Genomic DNA, 23,093 nt, shown 5'->3' on the forward strand with positions numbered 1-23,093 from the left:
TCTTTCCTTCTTAAATATATGTGATTTTTCAGGATAAATTTTCAAGTAATTTTAAACAGGAAGAGCCTATAGATTCAGAGATCTTACTTGTCTGGCAATTTTTCCTCTAGCCTGAATGTTAACTTGACTGAGTACTAGGATCTTTCTACATTTGAAGTCATTTTATTTTATTATCCTTTAAGATAATTTACCACTAAATTTGAATATTTAGTTTTGCTAGTAAAAGATTTGGTACTAGTGTGATTTTTCTGTTGCAGAAAGCCTCATTTATCCTCCTCATATGATACAGAATTTGTACTGTATACATACTATTCTGAATATTAGTATATTGAGTCTGATTATTACTTTATTATTTATGTCTCCTCTTCTGTTTTTTATTTGCTTATTAAAGTTTTCTGAAGCTAATATTAGAACAAATGAAGGACCTTTAGGTCTGTGCTCCTTACCTTTCCCTCTACCCTTTTTTTCTGTTTTTCTTGGTGCTATGTTCCACAAAAAATATCTTTGTTCAGTTTGCTAACTACCTTGATTACAGAAGTGCCAAGGCTGAATTGAGATTTAATCATTACAAAGTACTAGTCACCACTATGAAAAGAACCCAGAAAATATGACTTACTGACATTGGGTTAGGAGGATCATTTTTATAATGCAGTTTATACGCTGATGTAGAATACAGTATATGATTAAGTATATAGAGAGAGTAGCAAATGATATAGTTAGATTATGTTGACAAATTTCTTTATGCTACCTGTATGACTGATGGGTGCAATGCTATCTTTGTTTTTGCATGAAATTATACTATGATAAAGTAAAGTAAGCATATTGAATGCTAAATCATCAGCATATATAGTTAACTTTTGTATTTGGTAAAGCAGTGCTGGGAAAGGAAAAAGGCATTCTAGAATGATATACTTAAATCTATTCCATTTTAATCAGGTTCCTTATAAAAATAGTAACCACAATTTTCATGACTGCTGAGGAACGTAACTGCCCTCTTCAATAAAAAAGTTTCATGTAAGATTTGAACTTGTATTTTTATAAACATTAACACCTTTATGAATCAGTTCAGTGGTGGTGTGTGGAATCTATATTCAAGGATGAAGAAATGGAAAATTCCTCTCCTAATAGTTCATTAATAGGGCAAGACTTAGATTCAGACCTCTCTGTTATATATGTAGTTATAGTCATGTATATTAATAAAAAGCACAAATAGAAATGTCATTTTCAAATTTATGGACAAAATTTATCCTGAAAGGAATTTAGGTGAGAATGTAATGTGGAACATAGACTATTTCTTCCACTAAATTATATGTCACACGAGGTTAAATTGAAATTTATTTCTATTTACAGTTTAAGGTACAGTGGGGGGAGGGAGCATGGAATTTGGACTTCAGTTTAAATGCCAATACTGTCACTTGATAACTGTTTTCTTTAGCAAATATAAAACCCATGTGTATTTCTATAAATCAATAAAATGAGGGTAGTTATATCTAGCCAACAAGTTTCTTTTGAAGATTGAGTGAACTACCATTTCTTCCCCTTTCCTGTCCAGCCTAACTTGCCAAAAAACCTGTATTAGTAGCTAAGTTGACACAGTGTTTATATTGACTTTAGTTCCAAAAGACCACACACATTGTTGGTAGGGAAAGCACTGGCAGTTCTTTCCTTTCTATTCTCTTTGTTCCACAACTCTAAATTGCAAAGAACAATGTATATGTTTATTAAAAAATTTAAAACATCAGTCTAAACATGTAAACATTTTCTTCAAAAGTATGTGGTATAATCAGAACAGAAGATTATTTAAGGTGGAATTAGTTGGCACTTGCAAAGAAAAATCAGGAACTCTGAAAGGGAAAATTAAAAAGCATCAGCACAAAGTTCTCTTCATCTGTTGATTTCAAGAAGTAACAAAATTTCCAAGCCTTTCTACATCCTCACTTTGTAATCTTTTTGACCTGTAGTTACTAGATTAATGCCACAATGCATAACTGTTTTCAGTATTCTGTGCATGAATTTTTTTAAAAAATATCCGTGGTAGCGAGATGTATCGCTTTACATAAGCACTTAATTTTTTTCTCATTTTTTTAATGAGCAAACAGAAAGAGATAGTAATAAAGCATATGCCATATATGTAATGTAAATAGTGCCTGGGGGACAATCCTCAGTACCAAAATATATATGATGAAAATATGAATAAATTTTGCTTCTTGGTCAGTAAGTCTAAATAGAAAGTTTAAGAGTTGAACTATATTTGAAGAGGGAAGACTTGATTCTGACTTTTCCTAGGTGTTTTTCCCAGTATACAAACATACCAAATGTAAGACAAGGCAACATGTCACAGTAGTGTGAGAATTAGATTTGTGTAAAAGAATTTGCCTTAAAAGTAGAAATTAGTCACACTTTCCTTCTCTATGAGATGAAGCATATATTTGTGCTACATTATAGAGATATCAAAAAAATTTAGCCAGGAAGCTACAAAGTGTTTTATAAAATTAAGGGTTTATTTTCACCTTTAATTTCATGATAATTGTGTTGTACCTATCAAAATGTTTTTTTACAGTGTTTAAATTTGTGATATTTACAGAGTACAGAACTAAGATTTTGGACTTAACATTTTCAGCATTAACACTGCTGAAAAGAAATAAGTCCAAAATGCTCATACCTCATCAGCACTTATACTAACTGAAATTTTTGCAAACAATGCTTATGCCTTATTTTAAAAGACAAAATTCAAATTTCTCTAGCATTAGAAATAAGAACACAAATTTTGACAATTAAAAGTGATGGTTAATACTTCCAGTAGTAGAAAAAATTAATATAATTTCCCAAAGAATAAAAGTCATAAAGGACCAGAATTATAGCCTGTCTTAACAGGTATCGCTTTTTATCTTATTTATTTGCATGCTTCTTTTCAAATTTACTATACTACAGCATTACTTCTGTAATCAGAAACAGTTTTGTTTTTTCTTTTGAAGAGTCACTGAGCAAGGTCACATTCGTATGGTTGGCTGCCTCTTCCTTATCTGGCATCCATGTGAAAATACCTAATGAAGTGAGTTAGAAGGCAGTTCTGAGTTTATCAAGTGTTATAATCTAATAATAAAAAATATACTTGATTTTGATCAACTAATAAAATGAGACCTGTTAAACAAATTTTTTTAACTGAGATCTCTGAATTGTTTGTTAAAAGTATGCACCAGATAAAGATAAAATTGTTTTCTAAGTGATATTCTGCAAAATCAGTCAGTCCCTATATTATCATTAAATCATATGATATATTTAGCTAGAAAATTGGATATATTAGTAGTCCAAACTTTAATTTATTTTTACCCCAAATCAACACACATCCACTAAGGCATTTATAGGTTTAACCTTACTATATTATTATGCATTAACCTCTATTTTCTCCAGTTTTTATTCCATTATCTCTCAATGAAAATGTACACCAAGAATATCTTTGTTGATATGTGGAGGAGGATTGTCTAATGAACAGTATTTTGTATTTGTCAGTGTGTTTTGTTCTCATTTGGCTTTTAGTAAATCTCTCTAGTCATGAATTTTATTTAGTTATTTTTGTAAAAGGCACATAGAGTTCTGTGTTCTAATATTTCCTTTTAATTTAGACTTAGGCTTTTAGGACTGAAAGGAAATGGAAAATCACATAGTGTACTTCTTTTTCTTATGAATTAATTAGAGTTTAGAAAGGTTAAGTGACTTATCTAAGATCACTCAATTACTAGTAGACTTGAGTGGATCACTGTAGTAGTGGATGCTGTTCATTGTGTTTTCATTGTATTATGCTGAATATTTATTCACTCAAGAATTTGCCCTCACTTGGAAAGGAGCATTATGCTAGGATCCAAAAATATAAAAATGAGCAAGATATAAATATCCTTGTTCCCATGGCACTTCAGTCTAACGAAGTACACTGTTCTTTGGTAAAGTTGGACTAAGTACTATGAGAGTACAAGTTATAATGAAAGTGTGCAGTAGGGTCATTTTTCCTTGACTATAAGGTTTCAGATAAAACTTCCTTGAGGAAGAGCTATCAAAAGTCAAAGTTCTCACATGTCTATACACTGTACACAACAGAAGATATATTAACACTGGCCATGCATTTTAACAAAAGAGATTAATGCTCACTTTTTTCGTTTGGTGTTTGGTTTTTGGTTTTGGTTTGTTTTGATTTTTGGTACTGGGCATTGAAGCTGGGCACTCAAACACGGAGCCACATCCCCAGCCCTTTTTTGTATTTTATTTAGAAACAGAGTCTCACTGAGTTGCTCAGGGTCTCAGTCTTTCGTGTTGCTGGGACTACAGGTGTGCACCACTGCACCCAGCTAATGCTCACTTTTAACCTTAGTAACAAACTAAATAGGTACTGCTCCAGAAATGATATGGAAATGGCCAGAAAGTACTTAAAAATCTGCTTTACAAAATTAGTGAGTAATGAAATACAAATCAAACCACAGTAAGATACCACTTCACACTGACTAGAAATTAAAATCAGAAATTCAGATAGTAACAAATGTAGCCAAGTTGTATAGAAATTGGAAACTTTATACAGTGCTGGTAGAAATATAAAGTCATACATCTACTTTTGAAAATTCTGACAGTTTCTTAAAAATGAAACATACAATGGCCATGTGACACAGTAGTCCTACTCCTAGATGTATACTTGAGAGAACTGGAACCATATATTCACAGGAAAGCTTTTATATACAAATATATCAGCATTATTCATAAGAATCCAAAGTAGACACAACCTAAATATTCATCAACAAATGAATGGATAAATACACAATGAAACTTTTGCTGATAAATGGATGGATCTGGAGACTATCATGCTAAGTGAAATAAGCCAGTCCCCAAAAACTAAAAATTCAATGTTCTTCTTGATATGCAGATGCTAACAAACAGCAATGGGGGAGGGGAATTCAGTGGATTAGACAGAAGAGAATGAAGGGGGATGGAAATAATGAATGACAATAGAATAAATCAGACATAACTTTCTTATGTTCACATGTGAATACACACCAGTGAAACTCCACAGCATGTACAACCACAAGAATAGGCTGATTTAGAATAAGTTATACTCCACTTGTGTATCATATGTCAAAATACACTCTACTGTCACATATATCTAAAATGAACAAATTTTTTAAAAAATATAGAGCATCTCTGTCAACATAGAACTTTATTTTGCAAAGTGTTGCTCTTATATGGTGTACCAAGTCAAAATGTGCTTGCATTGAATCAATCTCTCTCTCTCCCTCTCCCCCTCTCCCTCTCTCCTCTCCCTCTCTCCCCCTCTCCCCCCCTTTCTCTCTCTCTCTCTGTCTTTTTGTTTGTTTGTTTTCTTTTTTCTTTTTTCTTTCAGCAATGGGGATTGAACCAAGGCAACCACTATACCACTAAGTTGCATACCCAATCCACAGCGTCACTTTTGAACCAAATAATCTTACATTGGCTGCATTGAATCTAAACTTCAATGTTATCTATAAAATGCAACTAGCAGTTTATGTAAGTTTTGCTTGACCAAGTAAACAAATTTATTCACTTAACATTTATTAAAAGTGAACAGAATGAAATTATATGATTGCAGAAAGAACACAGACTTTGGACATTAATCTCATTATCAGATATAAGATATTGTTTAACCTCTCTCAGCCACAGTTGTCTCTTGAGCATAACAGGGATAGTATTTCATATTTCATAAGGCTATAGGTACTCAATTGAGTAATGTATCAATATTCTGTACCTACCACCTAATACATAGGCAGTGTGTTGGTGCCATGCTGCATTACCCAGATCTTCTTTCAGATCCTTAGCACCTATTCTCAGACCTGGGAATGTTACCATCTCATAGTTATCAACTCCTAGAACTCTCTGGGAATTGTCTTTAAAAATCTCTTACAGTGACTGGTCAATAAAGGACTTATCTTCCACACCCTAATGGATTACAACTCAGAGACTACATTGCTGCCAGAATTCTTCCTCTCCTACCTTTCTTCCTTGTCTTCGCCATAGGTATTGATCTGACAGTTAAACCTAATAAAATTATTGTCTCCCTAATCTCCCTTTCCAGTCTCCTACCCTGGAAACCCAGCTTGCAGCAGCAGTAACATTAGTACCTTATACTGAGCACTATCCTAGGTGCTTGATGTTCATGTGAAATGACTTGTCTCCTTTCCTCATATAACCTGCAATGTGAGTTAGAGGGTCAGCAAAGTCTTTTGAGAGAAACATATTTAATGAATTAAGTTAAAACATATTTAAACATATTTAAAGGAATTAGCCATAACTTGCCAGTGAGTAAGGGGGGTGGGGCAGGAAAAAATGCTTTGCAGAGAGAGAGTTGCATTTGCCAAGGCACAGATCATCTGAGGCAGAGAATACAACAAAGAAAATAATTTTTTTAATGCATATCTGAAATTCTGTGAATTTGCTCCCATTGTTTTCTACAGCTCTTTTTAATATAATAATGACAATACTTGACATTGTTTGATCAGTTTTAACTTTTGGTCTATGTAAGTTTCTATCACATATGATTTCAGCAGTTTTTAATATTTTAATTCTGCCAGAATAAATATTGCAGTGCAAATTTTAATGAGATATATGTATGAGTCAGGAAAATCTACAATCTGGGTGTTCATCTACAATTTAAGAATAATGCATCGAAGACATTTAGTTTATTGGCGAGAAACTAAAACAGCTCTATAGATTCAGAAACAAGATTATCCTTGTACAAATCAATTTTTTTCAAAGATGTGTATTTAAAAATACCACATTCATTCATTCTCTTGACTCTGCAGGGAGCACAGAGAACAATTTTAATAAGGGTGGCTCTGGGAAAACATACTTTACTTGCTCACTTATGAATTAATCTTACAGGTAGTTGAAGAAAGTATTGAAATATCTCTTAGGTATTAGTTGGTTTGTTTTAAGGGAAAACACTTAAGAAAAATTTACCTATTATCTGTTAAATAATAGTTACACTGTACATTGCAACTTTAAAAATAGAGAAATTTGTGTTTCAACTATCAGCATTAAAGCACAAGTGTGCAATCCAAGATGTGCGAGTTCCTGCCCGCAGGTTGCTTCAGGGACCAGGACAGGGCAGCCAGGGATTGCCCCAAGCAGCCTGCAGCCCGGCCCCCTCCGGCGGGAAGCACCTTTCCAGGCTAGCTTCTCGGAGCAGACCGCCCAGTGAGAGCCTTTCCACACAGAGCCAGCCACAAGTCCTCAAGACAGCGGTGACCGCAAGCAGCCTTTGGGACCAGGGCAAGGCAGCTAGAGACCTCTCCAGGCGGACCTAACCTCCTGGCCACAGGCTTTTTCCACGGGGCGATCCAAGATGGCGGACTAGAGAGTGACTGCATCTCCAGTCCCTCCAGAACCCAGGATTCAAGAAGGGGAGGCATTGAGAGACTCGGACTAAAATAGAGCCACGGGGTGAGTCTCCCACACCCGGTGAAGCGCTGCCCAGGCGGCAGGCCCGGATTCGGGTGCCTTACTAGAGTAGGGCAGAGCAGCTAGAGTCCTCCCCAGGCAGCCATGCGCACTCCGAAGGTGGGCTCCTCCCACAGGGCCAGAATCTCTAGCATTTCGGAGCAGGCCCCCCAGTGAGAGCCTTCCTGCACAGAACCAAGCTTCAAGTCCCTGAACCAGGGCAGCGAGTTCCTGCCCACAGGTTGCTTCAGGGACCAGGACGGGGCAGCCAGGAACTTCCCCAAGCAGCCCGAAGCCTGGCCCCCTCCTGCGGGAAGCGCCTTTCCAGGCTAGCTTCTCGGAGCAGACCCCCCAGTGAGAGCCTTTCCACACAGAGCCAGCTCCAAGTTCTGGAACCAGTAGAGGACTAGGGGCAGCTTTCCTTGGAAGCACTGCATTATCAAGTTACTCCAAGACTTCAGGCTACTGAAGGCTGGTAGGTGATACACTGGAAATCTACAGGGACACTATGAGCCAATAGAAGAATTCTGAAATATCACAAAGTCCCACTGACATCTGACCAATATGAGAAAACAAGGGAAGAAAATGTCCCAAACAAACCTAGATACTATATCAATAAAACCCAATGACAGCACAGCAGAAGAAATGTCAGAAAGGGAGTTCAGAATGTACATAATTAAAACAATCAGGGAAGCAAACGAGGAGATGAAAGAGCAAATGCAGACATTAAATGATCGCACCAATCAACAGTTAAAGGAGCAAATACGGGAAGCAAGAGATCATTTCAATAAAGAGTTAGAGATATTGAAAAAAAAAAACAAACAGAAATCCTTGAAATGAAGGAAACAATAAACCAAGTTAAAAACTCCATAGAAAGCATAACCAATAGGATAGATTACCTGGAAGACAGAACTTCAGATATTGAAGACAAAATATTTAATCTTAAAAACAAGGTTGACCAAACAGAAAAGGTGGTAAGAAATCATGAACAGAATCTACAAGAATTATGGGATGTCATGAAAAGGCCAAATTTAAGAATTATTGGGATTGAGGAAGGCTTAGAGAAACAAACCAAAGGAATGAACAATCTATTCAATGAAATAATATCAGATAATTTCCCAAATCTGAAGAATGAAATGGAAAACCAAGTACAAGAGGCTTATAGGACTCCAAATACACAAAATTACAACAGACCCACACCAAGGCACATTATAATGAAAATACCTAACATACAAAATAAAGACAGAATTTTAAAGGCCACGAGAGAAAAGAATCAAATTACATTCAGGGGAAACCAATAAGAATATCAGGAGATTTTTCAATCCAGACCCTAAAAGCTAGAACATCCTGGAACGACTTACCAAGCCCTGAAAGAAAATGGATGCCAACCAAGAATCTTATACCCAGCAAAACTTACTTTCAGATTTGATGATGAAATAAAATCCTTCCATGATAAACAAAAGCTAAAGGATTTTACAAAAAGAAACCCAGCATTGCAGAACATTCTCAGCAAAATATTCCATGAGAGAGATGAAAAACAACGATGCAAATCAGCAACGGGAGGAGCTAGCCTAAAGGAATAGCCAAATAAAGGAGAAACCAAATCATGTCAAAAAACAAAAATGAGTCAAATGACTGGGAATACAAATCATATCACAATAATAATCCTGAATGTTAATGGCCTGAACTCATCAATCAAAAGACATAGACTGGCAGAATGGATTAAAAAGAAAAATCCAACAATTTGCTGCCTGCCACAGACTCATCTCATAGAAAGAGATATCCATAGATTAAAGGTGAAAGGATGGGGAAAAACATACCATGCACACGAACACAGCAAAAAAGCTGGAGTATCCATCCTCATTTCACATAATGTGGACTTCAAGCCAAAACTAGTTAGAAGGGATAAAGAAGGACATTACATACTGCTTAAGGGAAGCATAAATCAGCAAGACATAACAATCATAAATATCTACGCCCCGAACATTGGCTCATCCATGTACGTCAAACAAATCCTTCTCAATTCCAGAAATCAAATAGACCACAGCACAATAATACTAGGTGATTTTAACACATCTCTCTCACCGCTTGGATAGATCATCCAAACAAAAATTGAATAAAGTAACCATAGATCTCAATAACACAGTCAACAATTTAGACTTAACCGACTTATAAAGAATATACCATCCAACAAAGAATGAATACACTTTCTTCTCAGCAGCACATGGATCCTTCTCTAAAATAGACCATGTTTTATGCCACGAACCTACTGTTAGCAAATACAAGAAGATAGAGATACTATCTTGTACTCTATCAAATCATAATGGATTGAAATTAGAAATAAATGACAGAATAAAAAACAGAAACTTCTCCAATACCTGGAGATTAAATAATACACTATTATATGATGAATGGATAACAGAAGACATCGGGAGGAAAATAAAAAAATTTTTAGAAGTAAACGAAAACAAAGACACATCATATCAAAATCTCTGGAACACTGTGAAAGCAGTACTTAGACGAAGATTATTTTCATGGGGTGCATTCAACAAAAGAAGTAGAAATCAACAAATAAACGACTTAACACTACAGCTCAAAGCCCTAGAAAAAGAAGAGCAGACCAACACCAAAAGTAGTAGAAGACAGGAAATACTTAAAATCAACGAAATTGAAACAAAAGAAACAATCGGAAAAATTAACAAAATAAATAGTTGGTTCTTTGAAAAAATAAACAAAATTGATAGACCCTTAGCCACACTAACAAAGAGAGGAAGAAAACTCAAATTACTAAAATTAGGAATGAACAAGGAAATATCACAACAGACATGAGTGAAACAGAAAACATAATTAGAAGCTCTTTTGAAAATCTATACTCCAACAAAACAGAAAACCTCGAAGACATCAACAAGTTTCTAGAGACATGTGAATTACCTAAACTGAACGAGGAGTACATACACAACTTAAATAAATCAATTTCAAGCAATGAAATAGAAGAGGTCATCAAAAGCCTGCCAACAAAGAAAAGTCCGCGACCAGATGGGTTCTCAGCTGAGTTCTGCAAAACCTTTAAAGAAGAGCTCATTCCAATACTTCTCAAAGTATTCCATAAAATAGAAGAGGAGGGAACCCTCCCAAACTCATTCTATGAAGCCAATATCACACTGATACCTAAACCAGACAGAGACACTTCAAGGAAAGAAAATTTCAGACCAATATCCTTAATGAACATCGACGCAAAAATTCTCAACAAAATTTTAGCATATCGCATACAAAAATATATTTAAAAGATAGTGCACCACGATCAAGTGGGTTTTATCCCAGGGATGCAAGGTTGGTTCAACATCCGGAAATCAATAAATGTCATTCACCATATCAACAGACTAAAAGTTAAGAATCACATGATTATTTCAATAGATGCAGAGAAAGCACTTGATAAAATACAGCATCCCTTCCTGCTCAAAACACTAGAAAAAATCGGGGTAGTAGGAACATTCCTTAACATTGTAAAGGCCATCTACGCTAAGCCCATGGCCAATAACATTCTAAATGGTGAAAAACTGAAAGCATTCCCCCTAAAAACTGGAACAAGGCAGGGATGCCCTTTTTCACCACTTCTATTCAACATTGTTCATGGGACTCTAGCCAGAGCAATTAGACAAACCAAAGAAATTAAAGGGATACGAATTGGAAAAGAGGAACTCAAACTATCTCTGTTCGCTGATGACATGATTATATATTTAGAGGAACCTGGAAATTCCACCAGAAAACTCTTAGAACTCATAAGTGATTTCAGTAAAGTAGCAGGTTACAAGATCAGTGCTCATAAATCCAATGCATTTTTATACATAAGTGATGAATCTTCAGAAAGAGAAATTAGGAAAACTACCCCATTCACAATAGCATCGAAAAAAATAAAATACTTGGGAATCAATCTCACAAAAGAGGTGAAAGACCTCTACAGTGAGAACTACAGAACACTAAAGAAAGAAATTAAAGAAAACCTTAGAAGATGGAAAGATCTCCCATGTTCTTGGATAGGCTGAATTAATATTGTCAAAATGGCCATACTACCAAAAGTACTATACAGATTCAATGCAATTCCAATTAAAATCCCAATGACGTACCTTACAGAAATACAGCAAGCAATTATCAAATTCATCTGGAAGAATAAGAAACCCATAATACCTAAAGCAATCCTCAGTAGAAAGAGCGAAGCAGGGGGTATCTCAATACCAGATCTTCAACTCTACTACACAGCAATAGTAACAAAAATGGCATGGTATTGGTACCAAAATAGACAGGTAGATCAATGGTACAGAATAGAGGACATGGACCCAAACCCAAATAAATACAATTTTCTCATACTAGACAAAGGTTCCAAAAATATGCAGTGGAGAAAAGATAGCCTCTTCAACAAATGGTGCTGGGAAAACTGGAAAACCATATGCCACAGAATGAAATTAAACCCCTATCTCTCACCCTGCACAAAACTCAACTCAAAATGGATCAAGGACCTCGGAATCAGACCAGAGACCCTGCATCTTATAGAAATAAAAGTAGGTCCAAACCTTCAACTTGTTGGCTTAGGATCAGACTTCCTTAACAGGACTCCCATAGCACAAGAAATAAAAGCAAGAATCAACAACTGGGATAGATTCAAACTAAAAAGCTTTCTCTCAGCAAAGGAAACTGTCAGTAATGTGAAGAGAGAGCCTACAGAGTGGGAGAATATCTTTGCCAATCATGCTTCAGATAAAGCGCTAATATCCAGAATCTATAAAGAACTCAAAAAACTCTACACCAAGAATACAAATAATCCAATCAACAAATGGGCTAAGGAACAGACACTTCACAGAAGGAGATGTACAAGCAATCAACAGATATGTGAAAAAATGTTCAACATCTCTAGTAATAAGAGAAATGCAAATCAAAACTACCCTAAGATTTCATCTCACCCCAATTAGAATGGTGATTATCAAGAACACAAGCAACAATAGGTGTTGGAGAGGATGTGGGGAAAAAGGTACACTCATACATTGCTGGTGGGGTTGCAAATTAGTGCAGCCACTCTGGAAAGCAGTATGGAGATTCCTCAGAAAGCTTGGAATGGAACCACCATTTGACCCAGCTATCCAACTCCTTGACCTATACCCAAAGGACTTAAAATCAGCATACTACAGAGATACAGCCACATCAATGTTCATAGCTGCTCAGTTCACCATAGCCAGATTGTGGAACCAACCTAAATGCCCTTCAGTTGATGAATGGATAAAGAAACTGTGGCATATTTATACAATGGAATATTACTCTGCCATGAAGAATGATAAAATTATGGCATTTGCAGGCAAATGGATGAAATTGGAGGATATCATGCTAAGTGAGATAAGCCAATCTCAAAAAACTAAAGGACGAATGTTCTTGCTGATAAGTGGATAAGGACATATAATGGGGGATGGGAGGGGTTAGCGTTAGGGTTAGGGTTAGGTTTAGGGTTAGGGATAAGGAGGGTGGTAAGAATGGAGTAAGGAAGGACTGTATAGAGGGAAAAGGGGTGGGAGGGGGGAAGAGAAAAAAATAACAGAATGGATCCAACAACATTACCCTATGTAAATTTATTATTTTTAATAAAAAAAAAGAACAGATTATTCTTAGTAGCCACATGTGGACAGTCGCTACCAACTAAGCAACTTTAGTAATGTTTTTCACTATCTTTATGAAACTCCTATACTGCTTTTGTTGTATTGATCCCTAGAAACATCATTATTACTGTGAATGAGACTTCTTTTTCTATTTACTTTCTGGTGATTATTGTTCATATGCAAGAAACCTGTTGATTTCTTACATAGATTCACCAATCTTGCTTTATTCTCTTATTCTAATATTTTGTATATTCTCTACTCATGCAGACGATTTCATTTGAAAATAAGGATTTCTTTTTGGTGTTGGTTGGTTGGGTTTTGTTTGTTGTTTTGGTGCTAGAGATTGAACCCAGGACCTCATGTGTGGTAATATGCACTCTACCACTGAGTTACACCTCCAAACCTATACAGTATTTTTATTTTACATATTTTTCTAATATAGAAATATAGGAAGTACAAATAAAAAATTAAATTAAAATAACCTATAATCACATTACCAACAGATGATCACTGTTTTTTGAAATATTTTTCATTAATGCATTATAATTATATATAAAAGTTGGATTCATTATACCATATTTGTACATGCATATAACATAATTTGATTCATCTCATTTCCTGCTACCTCCCCTTTCCCTACCCTCCTCCCTTCCCCTGATCTTGTTCCACTCTAATGGAGTTTCCTTTCTATTGTTATTTTTAAAGTAGTGCATTATAGTTATTTTTCATATAGGAAAGAATAATTAATTAGGTTTTAAAATTAATCTAAAAATGGCAGTATTACTCTTAACACAGTCATTTACAATTTAAATATATATGTGTCCATTTGTGTAATCTTCCCTCGACTGTGATATGAAATAAAGATTACATAATGAAAATAGTTGTCAGCCTTTTCACTATACTTCTGCAGTTATGAATAACAGAGTATACATTGATCTCTTAGAGTATGCCTATCATTATTCATTAATTGGATTAAGGATGTTAAATGTATATGGATTAACTCTAGAATGTACATGGTTTTCACCTTACCAGAAAAACCTACACTTGTATTAAATGCACCTTTTTAATTAAGATGTACTATATTTTATATAACTACATTTTATAAATACCTATGGTTGTGTCTTTACTCACTAGCATTTTTGTTTAGGCCCATAATTGACATTTTAAAAATAGTGCCCTTGTAATACAAATAGCAGTCTAAGGAATATAATAAAATAGCAAGTGGTGGGGACTGCGATTCTCAAATTCTAATTCATTCTTGTTGACAACCAATTTCAACTAAACAGATTGGAATAACAGATTCATACATTTTCAGGAACATGTAGAAACTTAGCAAAGAAATTATGAGCATAAATCCAAGCAGAAGAAACTTAAAATTACAGAAGTTTCATATATAAAATTCACCAGGAGGAAAAGAAGAAGAAAAAAACTGATTGTTAGTCAAAGCTTTTAAAATGTTAATAAGTTTTAGAAGTTTCTTCTCATAAATGAACATCATAAACCAAGTAGAATACCAAAGTAAGAATAGGATATAAATTGTTATTTTCCACATACTGCAGATTTTGAAATAGGATTCTAAAGAGTGAAGGTGAATCGTGGTACTGCCTGAAGACTTCTTTTGTGAGGTAGGATGTCAAAACAGACTTACTCATCTTTTTTCCCACAGCACATAAATTGGACTGAGTATTTCCTTCTATGTTTCCATGTCTCTACATCTTCAACTTACTTGTTAGCATGAATTTCCCAATATAGAAGGCACAGTTTATTACTGATATTTTCTATAAATTTTCATTATCATAGGTATGCCATTAGTTGGCAGTTTTAAAGCCATCATTATCCCGAAATAGAGAATTTTATCTCATCTTTGAGTAATGGTAAAAAGTAACTTAGTATCCTGAGTTTCAAATTTAAACTGGGTCCCTTGGGGGTCACCAATGCCAAGAAATACTTGCAAGGAAAAAATTTTCAATACTTTACAAGGGTTAATTATGTTACATCCTTTTTTCTTTTAAGCCCAAGTTTTAGTTAATTATCTAAATTTTGTCCTCTGCTCAATAAAGGGTTTAATAGGTGATTATGTATACATTCCTGGTTTAATCTTATTTTAATGCATTTTCAATGGTGTGCTAATGCCCTTTTTTAAAGTACATCATTATCTTAATTCAGTATTTCGTCAGGCTTTTTCAAAGAAGATAAATGTAACCTTAAATTTGGTTAGTTCTTGTGTCTCACAGGTATTAAGGTACATAGATTTCATACCTTTCATGAGCTTATAAGTATTCATAGAAGTTGTATGTGATGTAAACAAAAAAATGATTGATAACAAAATAGTAGTTTGGTTTCCTTGATTGAATTTCATTGGTATCCTAACTATAAAAGAATATGACTATTTATCTAAAAATAATATATCACAAGCAGTACTGAGTTTTATGAAGAAGTTATGAAAAGTCATTTTAAAGGTGCATTTCCAAACAAGGCAAAAATATATATATTCGATTGTTTAAAGTAGAGGAGTAGTCTTCTTTGGATCATTCCTGAAGAAAGGTTCCTAGTTTGAGGTTAGTTAACCTATTTAAGTAGGAATTTAAGTGCAGTAGAGCTACCTCAGCCTAATGTCTTCCTAATTAATTTTGGCACAACCTATTAACTGACCTTAACCAAACACTTCAGTTCATATTACCACTCATTGATGATTTACCATCATTGAGGATGTTAAAAGATTAAACCTCTTCTGAAGGCATCCTCAAAGAAGAATCACAAAAATGTGAGCAATGCCACTGAAATATGTAAAGAGATCAGCAGGGAGCTTACTTGGAGGATACAAGGGGTGTGTGTGTGTGTGTACACATTCTGAGATTGCTATTTTTTAGAAGTCATTCATATCAACTTGTCATATTCCATGTCTTCTGGGGTAGCAGTTCAGGTCTACTGTGGACTTAGACAGCCCAGAGAAATGTTTGACCATCCACTGGTTCAAATTGTATTATAGATGAAGTTCCTCCAATAGCCAGACTGCCTCTCCACCATTTTGTTGTTGTTGTTACTAAGATATTCAGTCACTTCCCAAAGAGAAGAATTGAGGAGACAGGTGACAGTACTTAAAAATAAATTGATCTTTTAGTGTTTATTTTTCTTCTTACAAAAGCCTCATCTGCTAACTTTTAAAAAATTGAGTATCTGTTCTGTTGAAACAAAACTATAGGTGCTAGGTAGACAAGTGTGAATAAAACATAAAAGTTGGGAAAGGTAGACAATAAAAAACAAATCAGAAATAAAGAAAATATAAATAGTTCTGAAACTGTAGTGAATTAAAATAGGTGAAGTGAGAGGTGAAGTGAGGTGGCTACTGCATACTACAGAAATCTACATACAAATGAAAAGAAGTAAAGTAAAACCTGTCCACAAGAGACAGTCACTATTAATCATGGTTGTGTATTCCTGCTTTACCTCATTGTGCTCATGAGTTTGTGTGTGTGTGTGACATTTTGTTTGTCTTGCAAAATGTGATTATGCCATTAATACTGTTTTGTGACCCTCTTTTTTCACTTAACATACTATGAATAATTTTACATATCCTTCTGCCTACATACTTAATGAATTGTAGCATTTCCACAAATTGATGTAGATAATTTGAGGTACATTGCTTGCCTAACATGCACAAAAGCCTTGGGTTCAATCTCTAGCACTGGAAGAAACTAAAAAGGTGAATATCCTGTTTATTTCTTTACCCAACCAACAAAATTACCATTATATTTCCTTTTACACAATAAGTAACTCAAATTGTATCATACCTAGAAAAAATATTGTAATAGCCACCAAATTAACAAATACAAGGAATATCATTGAATGAAGATAAATGGAAACACGACAAAATGTTTTCTAACCATTCATTTAATGGGAACTTTTGGCATTCAGTCTTATATTCCATTTATTGGCTTTGCTTTACAAAAGATACTTGCTTCCTGGGCTGGGGTTGGGGTTCGGTGGTAAAGCACTTGCCTAGCACGCGTGAGGCACTGGGTTTAATCCCCAGCACCACATAAAAAAAAAAACAAAATAAACAAAGAAGGGTATTGTGTCCATCTACAAATTTTAAAAAAATATTTTAAAAAAAAGATGTACATGAAACATGTCCTGTCTACCCACTGAATCTCATATCCTACACAGTCGGGAATAAATATATTGCTTTTGCCCAGAGCTCAAATGAACTTTTTTTCAAAGTATCAGATTGTAAAACCTTATTTGGTCACTTATAATTATCAATAGAATAATTACAAAACACCTCAATAATTTTTAGCATTTCAAAGTAGAAGTTTTATATTAGCTTAGCTGAGCAGTCTGCATTTACCAATAGCAGATAGCATGGTTTCAAAGCATTAATTCAAAAAAAAATTTTTTTGTTTCATTTTTAGGGAATTCCTAATAGACTTTGTTTCTTCTTAGTTTGTTTCTCTTCTGCATGTAAAACTGCCTTTCCCTAAGGTTTACCTAGAAAGATAGACATTTCCAAAAATTGAAACTCTTTTCCTTCTAAGTGAGCCTAAGCTGATAATGAAATTGGGGAATTAACAGGAAGAAAGTTAAGAACAATCTAGAAGAGCAGAACTCACTGAAGGTAGAAATGACTAAAATGGACACACAGCTTTAAGAGCAGCCAGGGAGAAAATCAAACTTCAAGTTAAATGATCCATCAACTACCTTTCTAAATGAGTAATAAGACAGATGCACACAACACATTAAGAATCTAGAACTGTGTCAAGTGGTGGTGTATTGAGAAACAACAGTGATTTTATGGTCTTTGAAGAGAAATTAAAAAGTCTCAAAAGACTACAAACTAAATGTATCAGCCCATTCAGAGAAAGGGCATTTGATATGTGTATTTTACATGCTATGCAACTTAAAACATTTCCCATTTTTATGGGTTAAAATTTTCTGTAATAACTTTCTTTTATTGTAAACAAATGGGATACATGTTGTTTCTCTGTACATGGAGTAAAGGCATACCATTTGTGTAATCATAAATTTACATAGGGTAATGTTTGATTCATTCTGTTATTTTTTTCCCTTCCCCCCACCCCTCCCACCCCTCTTTTCCCTCTATACAGTCCTTCCTTCCTCCATTCTTGCCACCCTCCCTAACCCTAAACTTAACCCTAACCTAACACCTCCCACCCCCCATTATGTGTCATCATCCGCTTATCAGCGAGATCATTCGTCCTTTAGTTTTTTGAGATTGGCTTATCTCACTTAGCATGATATTCTCCAATTTCATCCATTTGCCTGCAAATGCCATAACTTTATCATTCTTTATGGTGGAGTAATATTCCATTGTATATATATATATATACCACAGTTTCTTTATCCATTCATCAATTGAAGGACATCTAGGTTGGTTCCACAATCTGGCTGTTGTGAATTGAGCAGCTATGAACATTGATGCAGCTGTATCTCAATCTTTGTCTTTTTATTTGTGTATTTAAACTCTTTATATATTTCATGCCAGTATTAACATGGCTAGCTATTAATCTACCACCATGTCATTTATTTGAGGTTTTTTCTGGAATTTTCCCCCCTCTTTCTGCTTTCATTTGAGTTAGTTTCAGTTAGTTTTGTACTTTTTATGATTTTATCCTTTTTGTTGACTTATTTTAAACCTTGTTATTTCATTGAATCCTTTAGGATATATAGATTATATGTTTGACTTAGTAAGTCTACCAATGATATTATTTCACCTATAGTTTCAGAAATTTAAAACAGTATATTTCTGTTTCTCTTTTTCTGATCTGGGTTCTATTTTGGTCACACACTTTATCTCTTGTTGTATCCTTAATAACCATACTATGTTGAATTTTGTTCAATTCTCCTTAAAGAAGTTTAAGAAAAAAATATTAACATCTTCAGTGCCCTTCATTCCTTTGTGTGGAACTAAATCATCATCTGGTGTCATTTTCTGTCTAATGGACTTCTTTTAACATTTCTTAAAGTGTCATAAAGAAAAGATATTGACATAAATTATTACATAGATATCATAAGCCTTTTAATGAAAAGCACCACAAACAAAATTTTAGAAAATATAAGGCTTGGAACAAATGTTTGCGGCATATCAAAGTAATAACAGTAACAACATATAATAATAATAGCAGTTGTTGAACATGTCCTGTGTTGTGTACCGGGCACTATGCTAAACACTTTACCATGTGTTTTCTCATTTAATCCTTACAACAGTTACTTGAGGCAATCTACTATTATTAGTACTATATGAATAAGGATATAAGAACAGATAAGGGGCTAATGTCCCTAACAAGGAGAGATCTAAAAATCAGTAAGAAAAAAAAAATTTAAGTGGCAATTCACAGAAGAAGACTGATGAACATGAAATAGTTTCTCATAATCAGAAAAAATAGATCATTTGTAAGCTATTCAACTGGCAGGAGTAAGAAGCAATGCTACTAATATTGGCAAGATTTGAAAGACACACTCGTATACTATAGAAAGTGTAAATTGGTACATTTTTAAATATACATATCTTTTGGCCAGATGATTATCATCTGAAAATCCTTGTAGAAGTTCTCAAGGAAAAATAACTTGGAGACAAGGGGAGGAAGGGAAACATTTGGCAAAAAACTGACCGTCAATAACAGAATCCTAAAATGAATGGTAGTTTATCCATATAATAGAGTAGCCATTGGAAAGAATGAGACTGGGAGAATAGGTAATTGATGAGCTCCTGGTAAAAGATATAAGACGATGCAACTTCTCTGGAGGCAATTTGCAAAATAGTTATCAAAAGTCTTCATAAGCCAATGTCCCTTCCTCCATGAATGTAGCAGAACCCAGTTGGGTTTGAGGGTTTTCTTGGTTTTGTTTTTCTGTACCTACATATTTGATATGCCTAGGAGGAGGTTTGAAAAGATATATACCAAATTATTAACAATATTTATCCCCAGAAAAGAAGGATTTTGACTATTTCAATATCTCTGTTACTTGAATTTTACAACAATTTTTGTAATCGTTTTTGAAAAACACAATTTTTAAAAGGATACATTCATTGTAATTGCCAAAAATACAGAAAAACTGACTCAAAAGAGGTGAGACCATTCTCCCCCAAGGGTTTCAAAACCAAATAGAGCAAGTATCTTTCCTCCTGGACTTGAATCAAATTTTATTTTTTTTAAAGGTAAAGTGCTGGACTGTATCTTTGGAATTCAGCAGAATTTAAAAGAACTGAGCTTTTACAGACCCCAACAACAACACCAGTATAGTTAGTGAGACATTTATTATTTTTACAAACACACATCAAAAATTAAGAATGGCACCAGGCACACACCTATAATCCCGGCAGCTCAGGAGGCTGAGGCAGGAGGAGGATGGTGAGTTCAGAGCCAACCTCAGCAACAGTGAGGCACTAAGCAACTCAATGAGACAGTGTCTCTAAATTAAATACAAAATAGGGCTGGGGATATGACTCAGTGGTTGAGTGCCCCTGAGTTCAATCCCTGGTAATCTCCCCCCCCAAAAAAAATTAAGAATGGCATTTTGAACTATGCAACTACAATAAAGGATGGCTTGTAGATTATGTTTATTTCATACTGACCAGAGTTTTTATAATGAAATCCATGCAGTGACTTTGAAAAGAGAAATGGGACACATGCAGAAGGCTGATGAATGTCACTGATCATAAAATATATTTAAAACTGCTTTTATCACGTATTTTCATATTTTAATGTACTCTCCAAATGGCAAACTAGGATATGCTGCATCTCTGAAATTCCAAGTAAAATGGTATGATACGTAAGTTACCCGAAAAAAAAAATTGCAAATTAAAATTTAAAAACAATTATTAGGAGACAAAGAAAAAAAACCATTTGTTCTTTGTAGTGAGAGGTTATATTATTTCTTGAGCAAAGGTCACCTCAAGGTTTTCCAAGTAAATGTTATAGTCAGAGATTTTCATTAGATAAATAATTTTTTAGTGAACTCTTTGTTCTGGAATTTTTTTAATCTGGAAAAATAAGGAATCATGTAGTAGTACATCATGTAAGTTGAATATTTTGTTCATAGGTTTCCAGTATGTGTTAAACACTTAGAAATGTTCCTTTCTTATAATTGAGTTCTTCTTTTTTTCTTTCCAAAATCACCCAGACTCAAACATTTTTATGTGAAAAAAAGTCTGTCCTCAAATTGAGTTAAGATAATTTAAAGAAAAAAATGAACAGTAATAATATTTAAGCGCTATACAGTAGCAACCTATTACTTTCTATGAGTATAGAGGGAAGTGGAAAATTATATGTGAATGTACGTGTATAACTATTTGGAAAATGCCTGTAAACAAGCAATTACATAAAATCTCAGCATACAAATGTTACTTTTATATCTAATGAAAAGATTTTTACATGGAACTATGTTGTAATTTATAATAAGAATAATGGTAATAAAAGCTCTTTCATGGAATACTAACTGGATACCAGGAATTGTCTCAGGTATTGTGTCTTCAGTATTTCATTCCTCTTGACAACAGCCCCGTGCTGTAAGTACTTTGATTACTCAGTTTACAAATCAGGAACTGAGTATTAGAGAAGTTAAACATCTTTCTCAAAGTCACATACCTGATAAATGACCAGGTCAGGATTGGAATCTAGTAATCAAGCTCCAAAATCTCAGCTGATGACCACTTTGCCTGTACAGTCAAATTCAGGAGAGTGGACTTTATGGCTACTGTTATCTGAGAGGTACCAGACAGTAACTGGCCCTACCTAACAGGGAACTGAAGTTCTCTTGTTTTAGATTCACTGCTTTGGGTTTTCAGGACTTGGAGATATCAGGGTCTCCAGTTAAAATTCAAATATTCCTTGAAGAATAATACAAGTCTAAATGGGTAATGTCTAGTCTAGTAACTCAGTAGTGGAACACAAGTTCTGTGATTTCAGAGTAAGAAGAGAGGAAGGAAGGGATGGCTTTAGAAACTCGGTATAAAGAGGAAAAAGGCCATCAACTGACTTGACTCAAAAAGTCACAGAATTTTTATCAAAGACTGATAAGAGGTAAAAACAATTTCATCTTTTTTTAATGTCACAGTACAGAAATCAGTAAAGTGTGGAGATTTTTTAATATAATTTCACTGTATACCAGTTAATGTCTCCTTTGATTCTAGAAAAAACAGTACAGCCATTGCTACAGTTTTGATATGTCATATTAACTAAATGCCTTTTGTTTATTGTACAGCAACCAGCAAGCCTTTTTATTGGAAAATGTCCCTTGTAACAATGCAAGTTGTGAGGAGGCACATCGGATGTTTAAAGTCTACTGGGAGCTGACGGACCTAAATCAAATCAGAGATGCCATGGTTGCCACCTTTTTTGACATTTATGAAGATGTAAGTTCAGAGATGTCCTAATTGTTTGGAATTTAATTTCCATCTACTTCATCTTCCTTTATATTTACCCTTTTTGACCCCAAAATGTAGATGACATAATGAAAGCAAATGAATTAATTAAAGAAAATCTCTTTTAATGTTAAATGACAGAGATAACAAATTCGTTGATACTTTTGGCTGATCACTATAGTCAAATATGAAAATGCCCTTATGCGCTTAATGCTTGAGAATGGCAAATCTGCATGGTCAACAGTAGTCAAAAGCAAAGTCAACAGATAACAGACTCTTAAACAAACATTTACTACATTGCAAAAGAATAAGTTCTGTCCTCACCTTTATCCTTGTAAACTAGAAGTAGCATCTATTGCTACAGATTGTTTGATTACCAGGTGATCTTGAGTTTTTCCCTGAGGAAGAAAATCAGTTTACCACTCAGAAAAATAATAAATTTTGAACAAAAAAAAATAAACTTGTTAAATTTCAAAGTACCCAACCATATCCTTGCAAGATAATTTAAAAAAAAAAAAAAAAAAAAAGTTCTCTTCAGGACATGTCTATCTCCTTTATCCCTGTTTTGGGTTTTACTGTATTTTTTATAAAAGGGTATTCTCAATTATATGAGTAATATA

The 23,093-nt window shown here is 34.3% G+C and overlaps 1 protein-coding gene across 2 annotated transcripts in view; it reads left to right on the forward strand.

Moving 5' to 3' along the window:
- The window catches only part of ITFG1 (integrin alpha FG-GAP repeat containing 1), a 264,804-nt gene that overhangs the window by 159,009 nt on the left and 82,702 nt on the right, over positions 1–23,093 (forward strand). For both annotated transcript variants that reach the window (XM_079117640.1, XM_079117641.1), the window contains one exon: positions 22,314–22,464. In XM_079117640.1, coding sequence (XP_078973766.1) covers positions 22,314–22,464 — 151 coding nt within the window. The remainder of the gene's footprint in view (positions 1–22,313; positions 22,465–23,093) is intronic.

Source organism: Sciurus vulgaris, assembly GCF_902686455.1.
Source record: "Sciurus vulgaris genome assembly, chromosome: 17".
NCBI classification, from domain to species: Eukaryota; Metazoa; Chordata; class Mammalia; order Rodentia; family Sciuridae; genus Sciurus; species Sciurus vulgaris.